The 17,995-nt window shown below is 36.7% G+C and overlaps 1 protein-coding gene and 1 pseudogene across 1 annotated transcript; one reads left to right on the top strand and one right to left on the bottom strand.

Moving 5' to 3' along the window:
* Positions 1–6,132: 6,132 nt before the first annotated feature.
* LOC100398233 (mitochondrial pyruvate carrier 2 pseudogene) lies at positions 6,133–6,571 on the top strand (annotated as a pseudogene).
* Positions 6,572–7,057: 486 nt separating this feature from the next.
* On the bottom strand, positions 7,058–17,693 carry SERTM2 (serine rich and transmembrane domain containing 2). The gene is made up of 4 exons (XM_035288675.3): positions 17,547–17,693; positions 17,287–17,383; positions 11,960–12,019; positions 7,058–11,391 (listed from the first exon to the last, which is right to left on the bottom strand). The coding sequence occupies exon 4, from the start codon at positions 10,599–10,601 to the stop codon at positions 10,329–10,331; it is 273 nt and encodes a 90-aa protein (XP_035144566.1). The 5' UTR covers positions 10,602–11,391; positions 11,960–12,019; positions 17,287–17,383; positions 17,547–17,693; the 3' UTR covers positions 7,058–10,328.
* Between the last annotated feature and the right edge of the window lie 302 nt (positions 17,694–17,995).

The raw sequence follows: 17,995 nt of genomic DNA, 5'->3' as shown, positions 1-17,995 counted from the left end.
AGAAGATAGGAGGAAAGAAATTGGACTTAATTCTAATGTGTTGTCCTATGTTACAAAAGAACAGATTAGACATACTGATGACCTTTATCCTTTACAATGAGTATGATAAAATATCTTGATATTTTAGGTTAGTCACTAAAATAATAAAAATAGAGTATTTGATTCCCAAATCAGTAGAGAGAAAAAAAGGAAATTAAAAACTCAAGTAACTGAATGAAATGTGGGGGGGAAAAGCAAAGAAAAAAAATCACAAAGCGATAGTAAGAAACCTAAATAAATTGGTAATCCCAATAAATATAAACAGGCTGAATGCAGCAATTAAAAGAGACATTTTAAAATACAAATACTAAACCCAACTAATATTCTAATTGTCAGATATATACCTAAATATAAGAACACACGTTGGTAGGGTGCTGTAGCTCATGTCTATAATTCTAGCACTTTGGGAGGCCAAGGTGGGAGGATCAATTGAGGCCAAGAGTTGAAGACCAGCCTGGGTAACATACTGAGACTTCATCTCTACTAAAAATAAGAGCAAATTAGTTGGGAGTAGTGGTGTGTGCCTGTAGTCCTACTTATTTGAGATACTGAGGCGGGAGGATCACTTGAGCCCAGGAGGTAGAGGCTGCAGTGAGCTTTGATTGCATCACTGCACTCCAGCCTAGGTGACAAAGTGAGACCCAGTCTCAAAACACACACACACACAGATGCTTTAAGTAAAAGAATGGAAAATGTGTATCTGGCAAATACCAGAAGAAAGCTGATATATCTCTATTAATATCAGATAAAATATTCATGAGGAAAATGGATCAAACATGCTTATGCAATATAATACAAGAGTGAAAATTAATGACACTTTAAGATACATATATATGTAGTAAAACAAATTAAATCATACATTATAATGATAAACCAAATTCTAAATAGTAGTGTGGAATGCTGGTTCTTTCAATATTATTGACATAACCTGTTGAGTTTCTTTGCTTATTGTGGTAAGGGAGCACACCAACTTCTCAAAACTTTGGTAGTATCTCAGAGGAGAAAAGACAAAGTCAGAATTTATTGAGAATTGAAAGTTTGTTTAAAAGTTGGTCTTTCAATATTGGGACTTTATTAGGATTGGGTATATATCGTAGTTAGAGGTTAGTGCCAACAGTAAGAAAAGGATTTTGAGGAGAGATATTCAGAGTGTTAAGGCACAAACCATTTGTTGACACTTTCATTGCAAAGCTGTTAATTCTTTTGGGAAATTCCTATAATGAACAATCAAACCACCTTCCTGCACAAGAGTCTCCTGGAAGACTCATTTTAATGTAGAAAGTTAGGTATATGGGATAGAAGGGTACAGAAATTTAGTCCCCAGTGTCCAAGCTGGTAGTAGGGGTAGATCATTTTAGCTCTAAGTATTTAGGGAAGAGGAATAGGATCATAGAGATGTATACAGGGGCTTCAACTCTGCCTGTAATGTTTTATATCTCTTAAAAAATCTGAAGCTAATATGGCAAAATGTTAACAATTGTCAAAAGTAGGTTCACAGGTAAAATGGTTTTTCTTTCCTAATTTTTTTTTGCATTTTTCTACAGGCTTAAGATCTTTCATAATTAAAAAATAGTGCTTTTGTTTCATAAACAAAGACTAATTATCTGTCTCATTAAAAGAAATGTATAGATTTTCTTTTCTTCTGATTCAGCATCATAGACAGTCTACCTACAGTATAATTGAGGTCATCGACGTTTCTTTACATCTCAATCATAGCTTCCAGGCTATCTAGCTCTACCTAGGTCAACTTTATAGGACTTGGTCACTTAGAACATAGTAACCTGGTCACTTTCCATGTCTTGTCAACCAAAATCTTACAAATCACTTCTCAGTTTGTATTGATTTTAAATTGTGCTGCATTTTGCTATTGAGAGAGCCATCTTTTTCTCATCTTTTCCTTGGATTAAGGAGTTTCTTTCTCTAGTGTTTTATGTATGTAGATGTAGATATGTGTGTGTGTGTGTGTGTGTGTGTGTGTGTGTGTGTGTGTGTGTGTGTTATATTAATGGAGCTATATAAATATATGTATATCTTTTATAATATGTGTGCATGTTACAAAGATATTTATACACACAAATATAGTATGTGTGCATATTGTATTATACATATTTACACACACAAACAAGAATCTAAGGATTACAAGATCCCCAGCTCATTTGATCTAATTTCCTAGCAAATATAAAAATCACTTCTACAGAATTTGGTAGGCAGTATAGCATAATGGTGGTATATAGGTTCTGGAGTCAGTTGCTATGGGTAAGAATCTCAATTATGTGTCATTTATGAGCTATGTGACCGGGAGCAACTTATTTAATCATTTTGAACTTCAATATCTCATAGATAAAATGGGAATAATAATACATATTTTGTAGGCTTTCATTAAGTTTAAATAAGAATGCATGTAGAATATTAAGCATAGAGTTTTACATATAATAAATCTTCAAAATGTATCAATTATTGTTAGTATAATCATCTTTATTATGTCCATTAACCTCTCACTGTTTCAATAATGTTTTACTTTACGAGAAAATATGCCCTATTTTGGGGATTCTGTCACTAGAAATACAATGAGTCAAAATTCTTTGCCTATAAACTCTACTTATTTAAGTTCTACTTGTTGGTCCAAGTTCTGCATCATTGTAGAAATTCTTCAAAGGTTGGAAGTAAATATCTTATTCTCCAGGACATTCTCTACTTATGAGTCTAAGCTCTAGAGTATAAATAACGTTAGAATTAGCTAACAGATTTCAGTATCACCTACATATATATTAGATTGGTGAACAAATATTGGCTATTCTGGTAGTTTGAAATGTTAAATGTTGAAGAGATTGGTTTAGACATTTAATTAGCCTATCTCCAGGCATCTAATGAGTTTTTAAATCTAAGGTTGGCGTAAAGTCATGGATTTCTCTCACTTGCCTCTGGATTGACGTTCCTGCTTTTACTAAATTTACCGTTTTTGTTCTATGTTTTGTCTTCTCTCTGTGTATGGTCTCTTATCTACCACATTACCACTCAAGACATCATCACAGTCCCTTCACTCAACCAAAGTACTGCTATCTCTAAGCTATGTGAGTTTCAGACTTTAGTGAAGGTTCAGTTATGGTGGAGGGTTATACTTTAGAGCATCACAGCAAAAGACTTACAATTGAGTATTTACCATTGCTACTCTTCTGAGAAAAGAACCTTCACTGGTTACCTTTCTGCTTGGTCTCCAGACTCTTGCCATGTTGATAGGCCTCTTTCTACTTTGTATTATTTACATTTCATCTCTGGTTTATGCTCAAAAATTCTTCAAATAACTGTTCATTTCTATTTCTTTTTCAGATTTTTAAAAATTTTTAATTTTTGTAGGTACATAATAGGTGTATGTGTATATGGGGTAAATGAGAAATTTTGATACAGGCATGTAATATGTAATAACCAAATTACAAAAAATGGAGTATCTATCCCCTCAAGCATTCATCCTTTGTGTTTCAAACAATCCAATTATACTCTTAATTATTTTAAAATGTATAATTAAGTTATTATTGATATAGACACCTTGTTGTGCTATCAAATACTAGGTCTTGTAATATCAAATACTGGGGTCTTCTTCATTCCTTCTATTTCTCTTCAACCCATTAACCGTCTCCATCTCCCCCTCAGCCCCCAACTACTGTTCCCAGCCTCTGGCAACCATCCTTCTACTCTCTATGTCCATGAGTTCAATCGTTTTGCTTTTAAGATATCACAAATAAGTGAGAATATGTGGTGTCTGTCTTTCTGTACCTTGCTTATTTCACTTAGCATAATGGCCTCCAATTCCATCTATGCTTTGCAAATGACAGGATCTCATTCTTTTTATGGCTGAGTAGTACTCCGTTGCTTATAAGCACCACATTTTCTTTATCCATTCATCTGATGATGAACATGTAGTTACTTCCAAATCATGGCTATTGTGAACAATGCTGCAACAAACATGTGAATGCAGATATCTCTTTGATATACTGATTTCCTTTCTTTTGAGTATATACCCAGCAGTGGGGTTGCTGAATGATGTGACAGGTCAGTTTTTCATTTTTGAGGAACTTCCAAATTGTTTTCCATAGTGCTGATTTCATCTCTTAAATCTATCACAAAGATATCCATTTCTTCTTTCTCTGAGTCACTGCTGTAGCCTTTCTGCTGGCCTCCCTGCCCTCTTTTGCCTTTTTTCCATCCATCCTCCGTATTGCTGCCAGTGTTCTCTTCTCTACACTTATAAAAGTAAAAAGTCTATAGCACTGCCCACAAAGGCCTGAATGTTCTGGTCCCTGTCAACCTTTCCAGGCTTCTGAAGACTTCTCCCCCTCACTCATTTCAAGTACGTCAAGTTTATTTGATCTCAGAATCTTTACACTTGCCATTCTCTCTATGGAATGTTTGCCTACTCTGTTCTTTTAGTCATTCACTAGAGTTTAGCATATATATATATATATATTTAGTAATGTCTTCCCTGCCACTCTAGGCCAGGTTAGGAAGCCTCCCTTCCACTTTATAAGTGCCCTAGCACCTTATACTTCTTTATGTATAAGTATTCTTGCAATTATCCGGTTGGTGTTATCCGTCCTGGTAGGCTATAACCTTCACTGGGACATAGACTATATGCTAAATAAATGCTTACTGAATGAATGAATGAATAAATTTCAGCGTTTGTCATTTTTGCCAGATTATAAACTTTTTGATTGCAAACTTTAGATTCCTGCAAAGCCTAGCCCAGTACTTTGTATAAACTGTCTTTTATTTTTCTCCACATAGATGTTTGATTAAATCAATAGATACTTGATGTCAAAATGAATTGGAATACCTGGAATTCCTCATTATTTTTCAAAATCCCCTCTCTTATATTTATTATCTGTATTTCCTTTTTCTACTCCAAGTATGTTCCATACTTTGTGTCCTCCAACAATTTATCTTTTTGGCTACAGGTAGCTTTTTTAATTGGCAATTCTTTCCCTTTTTAATGTCATAGCATTTATTCCAGAGCACAAATGGAATTGCTGTGTACTCAAAGCATCATACAATTGTAAAGAAGAACATTATCTTTACCTAAGGTGAGGTGCTTTCATTTCTGGGAGGCAAGGGGAGAGATAACAATCATGCATATGAAGAACTTGCATTGACTGTGAACATTAAATCCAATGATCAGATGATTGGGATTTGCATTGTGGGTGATAATTCATCCATATTACTGCCTGTCGTCTTCATCTATGTAAATTAAAGCTGCAGGGTTTGCCTTTGTGCAAAGTTTCCCTCAGTCTGTGAATGTGCATTGCCAGACTATCCAATTATTTGAAGAGATAATGGCAGAATTGTATTAATTTGTTTTGAATTGTTGGACTCAAGGAGTTAATAACCCACAGAGCTCAATTGTTGTTTCCAGAACTTGGAGTGTTATAGGATGAATAGCTCTGAAATATCTCTTCAATGCTCAGAAAGAAAACCATGGTGGAGTGAGTATTAAAACGGGAGTCCAAAGCCTTACGGTGTAATCTTGACTCTGCCTCTGTATAACCACCAATGCCTCACAAATCTCTCTGTACTTGTTTTCTCTTTTGTCAAGCAGACTTCATGTTATCACCACTCAGTACTTACAGTTACTGTGAGGATCAAATGAAGAAAGTACAAAATGGAAGTTACATTAAAAATATATATACATATGGCCAGGCCTGGTGGCTCAAGTCTATGAATCCAGCACTTTGGGAGGCTGAGGCAAGTGGATCACTTGAGCCCAGGAGTTCGAGACCACCCTGGCCAACATGGCGAAACCTTGTCTCTACTAAAAATACAAAACAAAAAAAACATTAGCATGTGCCTGTAGTCCCAGCTACTTGGGAGGCTGAGGTGAGAGGATCACCTGAGATTGGAAAATGAGGCTGCAGTGATCCGTGATTGTGCCACTGTACTGTAGCATGGGTGATTGGAGTGAGACCCTGTCTCAAGAAAAAAAAAATCCTGATTGCGGGGCGGGAAGAGCCGCGGGAGGGCACTCCAGGCAAGAGGGGGACACCAAGGCGCTGTGACAAGAAAAAGTGACTAGCTGCCCTTCGTTGTCAGCCAGGGACGAGAACAGAGCCACGCTCCCACCCGGCTGCCCACGGTCCCTCGGCGGCGATGTCGGCTGTCGGTGCCCGAGGCCTGCGGGCCACCTACCACCAGCTCCTTGATAAAGTGGAGCTGATGCTTCCGGAGAAACTGAGGCCATTGTATAAACCATCCAGCAGGTCCCAGAACAGTTTTTTTCTGGGCTCCAATTATGAAATGTGGGTTGGTGTGTGCTGGATTAGCTGATGTGGCCAGGCCTGCAGAAAAACGTAGCACAGCTCAATCCACTGTTTTGATGGCTAAAGGGTTTATTTGATCAAGATACTCACTCGCAATTATTCCAAAAAATTGGAGTCTGTTTGCTGTTAATTTCTTTGTAGGGGCAGCAGGAGCCTCTCAGTTTTTTCGCATTTGGAGATGTAAGCAAGAACTAAAGGCTAAAGAACACAAATTAAAGAGTTTCTGATCACCTGAACAATCTAGATGTGGACATAACCATTGGGACCTAGTTTTTTATTTGGTTATTGATAAGGTTAAGCTAACTGTGAGTTTGGAGCCACAATAAAACTAACTGTAACTAGCAGCAAGTGCTTGATTCAGCAACAAAATAAAGTAAACTTTTAATAGCAAAGAAAAAAAGTAAGAAAAATCTTATCAGCAGAGGAATGTGGAAGGCTATTGGCACTTCAGATACCTTATCTCAATCTTACCTCAGGTCAGTCTTATTGATAGCTGGAAATCATTCATTTCTCTTTTCACAACTTACTACTAAACAAACCAATGCATGAATCAGTTTTCAAGAGGAGAATCAAAGCTGGGAGGTTAAGGAATAAGAAAAAATAATAGGACCTCCAAATTATAAAACTCCCACAAATATGTAGTCATTACAATTTCTATTGGGATGAAGAGACTAATGTCATTCTTTTTACATTCTTCAGAAAATAGATACGTGTTATCAGCAAACCAATCACCATTTATTGTCCAGGGATCAAAAATAACATGCTAAATATTAATGCAAATATATTTCCATTTTTGTGCAATATGAATATATTTCAAACATTAATGATTTCAAACAAAAGAAACCCAACCCAATTTTTTATTCCACACAGTTCTTCATTTTGTTAAAAAAAAGTTCTTTTGTACAAATGCAAGTGAATAAAATGTATTACTAAATATAACTTGAAATGTATTAAAATTAATCCCTTATACCTACTTAGTAAGTATGGTGGAATCTGTAGCACTCAAACTCAGTTAGAGTCCAAAGCTTCAGATTTGGCATGGATGGAAATGTTAGGCTGGATCAATTCATCTTTACTTGATTAACCTTAATATTTTCTGCTTAATACATAAGACATAAGCCTTTTACAATATACTTTGTTTCATACAACCCATGATTCTGAAATATATCCAAAGTATCTTTTTAAAAATTGGATTATTTTTAAACATGTTAGGAGAATTTACTATTTACAGAATTAATTTGGTGAGTCTTTGCATTAGGTTGAATTTTATGAAGTTGGTGATATTTGAGGATTTTTTGGCCTATAAAAATGGCAATTTCATATGGTTCAGCATAATAAAAAGTGAAGAATTGTTTTTTTCATCTTAAAACAGAGTACACACATATATAAATAACCTATCTGTTTATATACTGGCTAATGTGCAATTTTGGAGAGAGTGGGGGGTGGGGGAAGGCAATCCAAGTCAGCATTTCCAATAGAAGGATAAATTCAAATTGTGCCCTCTGGTTACTCTAGCTGCCTTTTTGATCAGTAATATATGTTAATTAACACATTGGGGAATAAATATAATGTAAAAATTCTTTTCTTTACAGTAAGTTTGCTACAGTGAAAACATTCGTTTTATTTTCCTCAAGATTAAATACCATGTGAGTCATTATAGTGACACATCTGCTTAAAAGTATTTCCATTTATATTGTCACTGCAAATTAGGTGGGGGGGAGTTATGCTGCTATTTTGGTGTAATCTGTGTTGTGTGCTTTGGTTAATGCTCAGTGTGGATCTGGATCCCTATGGGGTAGTTGTGATGAAAGAGGGTGGTAGTTTTCCATGTGAGCAACCTAATCATAAGTTAGAAATCTTCATCCAAATCATTGCTTAAAAAGCAGTTTTATTCTCCTAAAATTTCGGTTGGGGAGGTCAGATGGGCAAAGAATAGATTTTCAGTCTGCATCTCTATTGGATTCAGCAACAAGGTATTTTGTACCTTGCTATTCACTGCGGTTGAAAGTATAATCAATTCCTTCATTTATCCAGCCACTGACTTCTTAACTGTAAAGTGCATTCAAATACTGTGGGCACAAAAGGGAGAGCCTGGAATGAGGGAAGATGTGTGTTCTTAAAAAGTTCTGAAGATTATTGCCAGCCTTTGATGAAGTCCATGTTTGGCTGCCAAAGCTCAAATTTTAAAGGGTCCACTGAATCTGGGTGTTGAATAAACACACAGCTTAGACCACCAAGGTGTAATAATGTGAGTCACTTTGAGTTTTGAAAACCATATGCCCAGTCCAAGTCTTGGCCTACCTACTAATTTGTTTTGAATGGTGCAGAATGCAGCTCCCATCTCTGACAATACACAGTTCTAACAGGTGTGGCAGTCAGCCTTACTGCTAAGATTAGCTCTGCATGTGGGGATTTTACACTTGCAGCCCCTTGGAGAGGGGAGCATTGACAAATGACTGTGTGTAAAAGTGGAAAGCACTTGGGAATTTCACTACCGACCTAGATTTAGATCAGAGAAAAAGGGCCAATCTAAATTGGTTACAGACTATGAAAAGCTACATGTCTGGGGGAGGTGGCATTAATCTAATATTTATCTGATTTCTCTTTTACCACCATTACAGTTCCTGAGAGATCATTTTGTGAAATTTGATGATCCCCCTTTAGGTGCAAGAGATAACTTATTTTTTGTTTTAGCAGGTAGAATTTAATACAGGTGTACCCGTCCTTTGGTGGCAAGAATATGATCAGTTTTTAAATTTCTAATTTGTAAATGGTATTCATCTCCTTTGGTTTCCCTTTGAAAAGCTAGTTTTAAAAATTAAATTATCTCCACACTACTAGCATACTAGGGCTACTTATGAGAATGGAATTTTTCAAAATATAATTCTCTTACAGATAATAAGTAAAACACTTCATCTTTTGGCAGGGATCAGGAAGGGAGGAACATTCTCTGGGAAATACAAATGTGACATTTGAGGACATTGATCTCAATAAGGATTAGTTGGAGGATGTTGTTTAGTCCTTTCCTCCTTTGTCTCTCACTGTTTTTTTTTTAATATACTCAGATCTAAAGAATCTAATGATGACTAAATAGCTCTCTAATTCAGCAAAAAACAAAACAAAACAAAAAAACCCTGAGACTCAGAAGGCTTGAATGTTTTGTCCAAAGCCACATTAAACAACAGAATAACAAAATCATTTCATTTCTGCTCTAAAGTACAGTTGAGTCTTGTTTGCAAAGGCACCTTTTAAACAAAGCTCGAATTTGTGTGCAACTCTTTCCTAGAGGGTGATAGGGAGAAAGAAAGAGACAAAGAAGCTGCATGGGTATAGAATTAACATGGATATAATATGAACATTTTTCTCTCTCTAGATGAACTTGTTTACTAGAAACTTCTTTCTGCACACTTACTCTTTAAACTGAAACAGTTTCTTTAAATCTCTTCTTTCATTTGGGACAAACCTGACGGCCTAAGATGATCAAATCAGGGAAAGGGCTCGTGGTCCCTGCCATTAACCTCTGACATAATTTAACTTCTTGTAGAGGTGATTCTTTCCTATCAGAGCACTAAATCAGGACTTGTCCTTTTCTTGGGATATCCTCTTTGAATGATCAGCCCTTTCAAAAGCAAATCTTCTTTCTTTGTGTTTGGAGCTTCCAGAGACCCTGTGTTTTTCACAACCACTGCGTATGAATTTCTGTGGTCTGAGGTTTGTGCAAGGCCCAGGCGCGGTTTGGTTACTATGGAAACCAGCCCTCCCAACCAGCTGTCATTTCCTATATTCCTTTCAGAGTGAGTCTTAGATAGCCCACAATCAGAGTAAAGACGAAGAATAACACAAAGAAAACATGAACAGCTTGTTGTTAAATGAACAACTTGTGGATTTCCTACATGGGAAGCTTCATGCAAGAAAGCAAGCTCTCCTGGACATCCACATATGACGGTTTAACCAGATCCACTAAAGCTCGCCTTCATCCTGGCTTTAAGGAGTGGGGATTCGACTCTGCATCTCTACATCTGTGAACTGAGGAACACTTTCTGTGCTATCAGAGTTGATGGGTGAGATGACATGTTTGAGCCGAAGAAGCATTGTGAAGAGCAGGATGAGGAGAATGGCCAGGAGGCTCAGAAATAAGCCCACATACATGTACAGGTTGGAATACTTATCTGAAGAGGTATCAACCTCTGTTGCCAGAGTGGGAAAATGGGCACGCCCAGTGAGATTTCCATGGTATCTAAAATGTGCCTCCGTCATCACTCAAGACTTGAGTTGGTATGTGTTTCTATTTGATTTCTATTGCCCTTGAGGCATTTCACAGTCACTTAGACTGTCTCTAAATTTATTGGACGTATTCTAACAATCTGATAGAAACCAGTCACTCTCAGAGCTAAGGCAATAGCACAGAAGCAGAAAATGGTAATGCTATAATTTTACAATTGCCACACCCTCTCTATACTTCAGCACAGCAATCACCCCTCCAATAGGTTTCATCAGAGCTTCTTAATCAATTTTTAAAAATATAAACAAAGCTTTATTTTCTACACTCCTACTTTTATACTGATCAAAATAAATATGGGTGAAACTGCTTTATAATACTGTTATTAGAACAATAATCTTTTAGAGTATTATGTCAATCTTTTGCTCTGTTTTGGTAGACTGAGAAAGGGCTCGTTTTACCTATACCTAATCTAGATGTTTGAACTAATTATGTGGACTTAATTGGGCTCTTCTGTGAGGAGACTATCTGAAGGCTTTTGTATATATCAGGCTCAGCATCTGTGAGTTTTCACCCCGTTTGTCTGTATTTCTGAAACTTCTCTAAGGATGGAGATTGTAAGGTTCCTGCTCAGCTGCACAGCTGGAGGGTTGTAAGTCTAGAGAACGAGAGTTTTCTGTAGCTTTGTTGACCTTCCCTGCAGGCTGGAGGGAAAGTGTTGTCAGACCTGGTAATTCTCAGATGAGGGAGGTCTCAGAGCTGCTGACAGCAGTAGGCCCAGGCTCAGAAGATTTGGCTCTTTAGATTCTTCAACAGATATTGATTTTCCTCAAAATCAAAAACAAAAATAAAATAGTCAGTTATCTCTAAGAAAAACAAATGGCAATTTATTTTGAAAAAAATAAATTGATAAACTGCAAAATGGTTTGCTATATACAAACTAGTTTTAGAATGCTTCTTCTTCTGTGTGGAAAATAGCTTTTAAAAGGTTAAAGAAAAAATCAGATCACTAGACAACAGCTAATAACTAATCTAGAATGTAACAATGTTTTCTAAGCCAACTGATCATAAGATTTACTTGGGGGTATTTATTAATATACAGACCCTGGGTCCCAACCTAGATTTCCTGAATCATAATCACCACAGTAGGGGCCTGGGCATCACTGTAGAGATTCAGACTTTATTGGTCTGGGATGGGACCCAAGAATTGCTATTTAAAAAAAAAATGCCACCCGTATTCAAAGTTCATGTTTAGAATGCCAAGTTAAATCATTTTGGAAGACTTCAGGAGTAAATAGTTGACCCTATTACATGGCGGAATGTTTTTGCCAATAAAAAGAAGGTTCTGTCTTTACCAGTGATGAAGGACACATTTATTTCTTCGGAATAGGCATACCTTCTCAATTCCTTCTGGTCAGCAAACATTGGGGAAAATGTCTCTTTTTACACCACATATCTAAATGAGAGAGATAGAAGAAAAGTAATAAAGTCTTTTCCAAGTAACTTCAATGTGCGGTCAGGACTAAGAATCATTGGTGCAGCTGAACCAGGAAAGCCTAGCACTGAAACAAAGGAATTCTAAATTTAAGGATTTGTTTTTTAATCTCCAGATCCCAGTGGGTGACTAAAATAAAAAAATATAAACAACCATCACCTGTCACACTTCTATGTGCAATAGTAGATTGCTAACAATGTAGCCTAGTTCTGTCTGTTAATATACTCAAGGGCAGTTCATAGAAATAGCTCCAACAGTCACATTATTTTTCCTATCAGCTTCAATTTGCCCCCAGCCTGGGAGCACTTAAGCTTAAAGTTTGTATTCCCTAGCCCACGTTATCATACTTTCCATAATCCATATTTTTCTTAGTCTACCTACTTACTGTTTCTATTGCCCAAACAGAACAACTTGGTTCATAAGACACTAGAGCAGAGAGAGAGAGAGAGAATATCTTTCCACTATATTTGGAGCAATGGTCTAGGAGCCATTTTTGCTATCCTTACAAGTACAGCTACTTTGATTTTTGATTAGCTGGGATCAAGGCCCAGGGATATGTGTACTAAACACAAGCTTTTAAATGTTTCTTTGCATACTGAGATTTGAGAGTTAGTTATTGTTTTTTTTCTCTAGATAGCCCAGGTAAAGAATACAGCTAATCTATCCTATTGGTTGTTTGTAGGCTCTATTTTTAAAAGCATTTAAAACAGTTTTATGGATTGAATAGGGTCACCGCCCCCACCCAAAAATGGAGAAGTCCTAACCCCCAGTAACTGTGAATGTGACCTTATTTGGAAATAAGACCTTGTAGATGTAATCAAGTTAATATATTAGGTTGGCTCTAATCTAATGACTGGTGTTATCACAAGAAGAGGAGAAGAGAGAGGCAGAGATTAGAGTGATGTATCTACCAGCCAAGGAATGCTGAGGATTGCCAGCAAATATCAGAGGCTTGAAGTGGAAAGGAAGGAGTCTTTTCTACAGATTTCAGAGAAACGGCCCTACTGATGCCGTGATTCCAGATTTCCATACTCCACACCTGAAAGAATAAATTTCTGTTGTTTTAAGCCACCTGGCTTATGTAACATTTTAATGGCAGTTTTTAGGAAGCAAATATGTGGAATAATCATGCAGAAACCATAGTGTTTTGGAACCTTTGGGGCAATGTTTCTCAGAGCAGTCAAGGAAAGCCCCTTTACCAGAATCACCTAGAGGGTGCTTATTACTAATACAACACAGACCTTTTCCAGGCCCTTTCCATTGTTTCTTAGATTAGAATCTCTTGGGACAGTATCCTGGAATCAATGTTTGTAACAAGTTACCCACTTGTTTCTAAGCACACTCTTCAGGGAATGTTTTTCAGTCCTTGCTGTACTTCAGTATTACTTAATATTTGAAAAAATATATATCTGATTCTTTTCTTCAGGGTTTCTGATTCAGTAGCTCTGTGTGGGGCATGAACATCTGTATTGCTTAAAACCTCCACAGGTGATTTTGATGTGCAGCCAGGGCTGAAAAGCACCAGTCTACAAATAGAACAGAGCACTTCAAATCAGGACTCAGACAGTCCCAGACAAAACAGTCCCAGACAGCCCACATTGTTCAACTGCCTCGCTGTGTATTCAAAATGCTTCATATATAGGTTGTCAGTCCGACTGGCCTTCCTCCTCACCATTTCTCTCAGCAGCTCCTTTCCTTAAGAATGGTAGTAACCCAGAGATAAGGGCTTAATAGACTTTTCACCCGGGTATCTCGTAAGTTACTTTTTAACCTGCCTTCCAGAAAAGAAGTGTAAGGAAAAATAAACACTCACTGCTAGTGCAAGCCAAGTGGGAGAAATCTCTATAGTATTATAGTATCTTTGTATTCCCCTTTGAACCCCAAGTACAAAGAATCAGGTAAGTCATATTCCTTGGTTTATGGCACATTGTCATCACTGGTAAATTTGAGCCCTTTTTTATTCACTTATTTAATAATATATTGAACACCCATGGACAAACACCTGTGGGCAAACATCTACAACTTTAGATTTAGAATAATAATTTATATGACATCTACCTATGCTCCTCCCATCTTATCCTCTTACCTATCCTATAGAAATAACTCATAATGAATATTCTGAATTTTGTGATTCACTACCTTCCTTTTATACACACACACACACTCCCCTATGCCTAAACAACGCTTGTTTTGAACTTTACAAAAAAATCAACTTTTTTATAATCTTTATAATCTTCAGTTTGTAATCCGTGTGTGATCTTCAACTTGTTTTTTATTCTATATTTTATTACTCTACAATTTGTTTATAACTAGTCTAATAGAATGAAAAAGGAAAAAGGAATAAAATGTTGGAAGTCCACATGTTGCCTTTGGATTTTACTCCATTCTCCTTAGCTTGACATTTAACGCTGTCAATGCCCTGGCCCTGGCTTACCTTAATTCCTTCCAGTACCCTCTTTCCAATAAAACTGTAATGTTCACTCTGACCTACTTCCCTGCTTCCATGTTTTTGTTTGACCAGTTCTTTCTATCTTCACACATTTCTGGGTAAGGAAATACTACAATTCTTTAAGATTCAGTTTATGAAGCTGATCTTGACTTTACATCCCAACCCTTATTTCCACAGTGCTTTGTATTTCTCCAGAGGAATTAAATTTGCCAAATATTGTAGTTATCTATTTGATATATTTTCTTCTAAATTCTAATTTACAAAATTCTTGAGAATCATTTTCAGCAGTCTATCCCTTATACAGCTTTGCTTGCAGTAGCTGCTTAAGAATTATTGAATAAATGCATGGGTATGACTAAAGAAACATACCTAACATTGACAGTTTGAAGAGAAGCACAGTCTTGTCTCTGATCCAATTGCTACTGTAGCTTGGATAAGAATATAAATTTCTCTTTTCATTTTATTCCCTTCCCCCACTGTTCAATTTCTTATTGGAGACTAAATACCAGATTATAATTTAGTATTAAGGAATTATCACCTTGTTAGAAATTTTGTTAATGAAGTGTTATTTCAGTTACAAGATTTTAAAGGAAAACTACATGGGATGGGTTAGATTTTAAAGTTAAGTTTTAGAAAGTTCACTTGTGTCTACAGATTATTTCAATAACAATTGATAGTACATTTTCTGCCTCCTATACAATTGACCCTGAATATTCCTTAGATCTGAATACTTATTCATTATTTATTGGGATTCTATGAAGCTTGGAGAAACTTAGAAAACAATCATCTCAGATACAGTTGTCAGTTTCTTTAAACATTTCCTTTGAAGCTGGAACACTAACTAATCACATATTTCTTAAAGCCTCTATAGTCTGCAGGAGACCAAACAGTCCAGTCAATTCAGAGAGGTTTATCTATTTAATTCCTTAAATCCATTAAGGACTTTGAAATGAGTAAATGCAAAGTTAGATATTTGGAAATCCTCTTTTTTGTTACTGTGGTCCTTTATCTATGACAACTTCTCATAAAAGCTTTTCAAACAGTATTGCCATGGCTCTCTTTGCTAACTAATTAATGAATTGCACAGACAATATGATTACTCTGTTAAAAGCTCTGCACCATTTGGAAAGAAAAACAACCATGCAATTTCAAAAAGGATTCAAATGCTATTAATTCTGAAGGATATGATTTTTGTGGAAAGAATTATTTTAGTATCCTGCAGTTCTTTCTGGAAAGCTCATACAATAAAAATGAGTTTCTAGTCTTTGTAAAAATGATTGAAAGCTGTTGAAGGATAAGGAAAAGAGTGAGAAATGGAGAAGGGGATAAAGAATTAGGAAAAGAAAGAAATGAAGATAGAGGAAGAGGGAAGGGAGAGAGGAGGAAAAGAAAGAAATGTGAGAAATGAGTAAAGAGGATGAGGGATATGGGATGGAGACAAAATGGGGCAGGAAATGAGGACAAGAAGGAAGGGAAGGAGGTAATATTGAGGAATAAGGGAGAAAAAAGATGAAGAGAACTTTAGGGGAAAGGGAAAAGTGAAAGTTCAATTTAATAACTGGCCAATGTCCAATTTTTTTTTTTTTTGAGACAGAGTTTCGCTCTTGTTACCCAGGCTGGAGTGCAATGGCGCGATCTCGGCTCACCGCAACCTCCGCCTCCTGGGTTCAGGCAATTCTCCTGCCTCAGTCTCCTGAGTAGCTGGGATTACAGGCACGCGCCACCATGCCCAGCTAATTTTTTGTATTTTTAGTAGAGACGAGGTTTCACCATATTGACCAGGATGGTTTCGATATCTTGACGTCGTGATCCACCCGCCTCGGCCTCCCACAATGTCCAATATTAACTTGTACATCTGGTTTACTTCTAATGTATATCAAAATACCCACAAGTGAAATGAATGTACCCTTGGTTTTCTGATTGCATATTTTGTAATTAATTTGGTAAATAAAAACCTTAGTAATAAAAAAGTCTTGTGTTTTTAGTATGAACATTGAAATGTCATGTTCTCACTCACTCTTGGCATCAGCATAGTATATGTAACCTCATAGGAGCAAAATAACATACACTCTCAGATCAAGAATTTTGTTCCCCAAAATGATAAGGGGATAAATAGCTTTCTGCATGGATCAAGCCTGAGAGGGATTCCTTGAGTGAAACTTACTTCTAACAAGAGCAACCAAGTTCTGTACAGGACTCCCAAAATCAGATTAATATTTCTTTGGCAAACATTTATTGAGTGCCAATCAAGTTCTAGGCACTTTGTTAAGTGCTAGAGATATAAAATAAGTGTACCCTGATTTCTGTTTGGTTCTCAGGGTGCTCCTAGTAGTAAGCTTTATTTTCTTTAACTTGATAAGGTTCTGGGAACAACCCACTGGTAATTTTACATTTTTCTGCACGGCACCTGCCTATATAGAGCTGAAATCTCACCAAGTAGTTAAGGAAAATGTTCAGTGGAACAATTCCAAAAAGAAATTCAAAACTATCAACTGCTATCAGCTTTTAAGGGTTAGTACATTCTATTTATATTTTTATTCCTAGCTGAGGAGAAAAAACTAAGAGAGATAAGTGTATCTAGTTTCACATCACTCTATGAGAAAACGATTCCAGCAGCAGGTGCTTCTTCAGTGGCTGGAGCCATTAAGTAATAAGCTTGCTCAAGTAGGGGTTGCTGGATCTTCTGCAGCAATTGGTGCCTATTTATCTCACCTGCCGATAAATGAAATAATAATATTTCACCGGGAATAACATCATAATATTTCCAAATATCTCTTACCTCTCCTGGCTCACAGTATGAATAGGACTGGTCACTTAAGTATCCTTTTTGAAGCTTGCACCAACAGGTAACTTGTTCAGGAGAATCTCTGGAATAGCTGGAAAATAGAATGAAAGCCTCGTTTTGCCAAAAAAGCAGGACTATGCTCATGCAAAGTATGGTTTCTCTTTCATCTTCCTAAAGAATAATCCCTTTCCAGAAAAACAGAAAAACACCTTCTATTACTTAAAATGTTACTTAAAATGCCAGTTACCACTTACAGCTTCAGATGCCTGCTCCTTATAAGCTCTGAAAAGCAAAGAGAAGTCTGTTTGGATGTGTGTCTGCCCTCTGGAACATTTGAATGGAAGCAGCCTGTATTAGTCGAAGTCCCCAGTTCCTCTTTCGCAAGCAACAGTTTAGAGTATGCAGGAAAGGTAGTGATTCAGCTCTGCTCTGTCTCAGCAGTGTGGAGAGGGAGGAGATAGGAGAGGCTGAGAAGCCAAGTTTGTATAAGCTTTTTACTTTAACCCCTTCAAGGCTCCCTCATGAATCTGTAAGACTAGCTGAAGCTCCTTATCTCTATAAAAGCTGCTTCATATGTCATTTAAGAGGATCAAATCTCTAGCTAAATTCAAGAGGTTTTTTATCCTAGGTCTTACAGTAATATATGCTTAGAATAGAAACCAAACATTCCAGAATGTGATGATGCTTAAATAATTCCATCGTT

Source organism: Callithrix jacchus, chromosome X (assembly GCF_049354715.1).
Source record: "Callithrix jacchus isolate 240 chromosome X, calJac240_pri, whole genome shotgun sequence".
Lineage (NCBI taxonomy): Eukaryota > Metazoa > Chordata > Mammalia > Primates > Cebidae > Callithrix > Callithrix jacchus.
The sequence above is the reverse complement of the archived record's forward strand: the minus strand, read 5'-3'. Positions and strand labels throughout refer to the sequence as shown.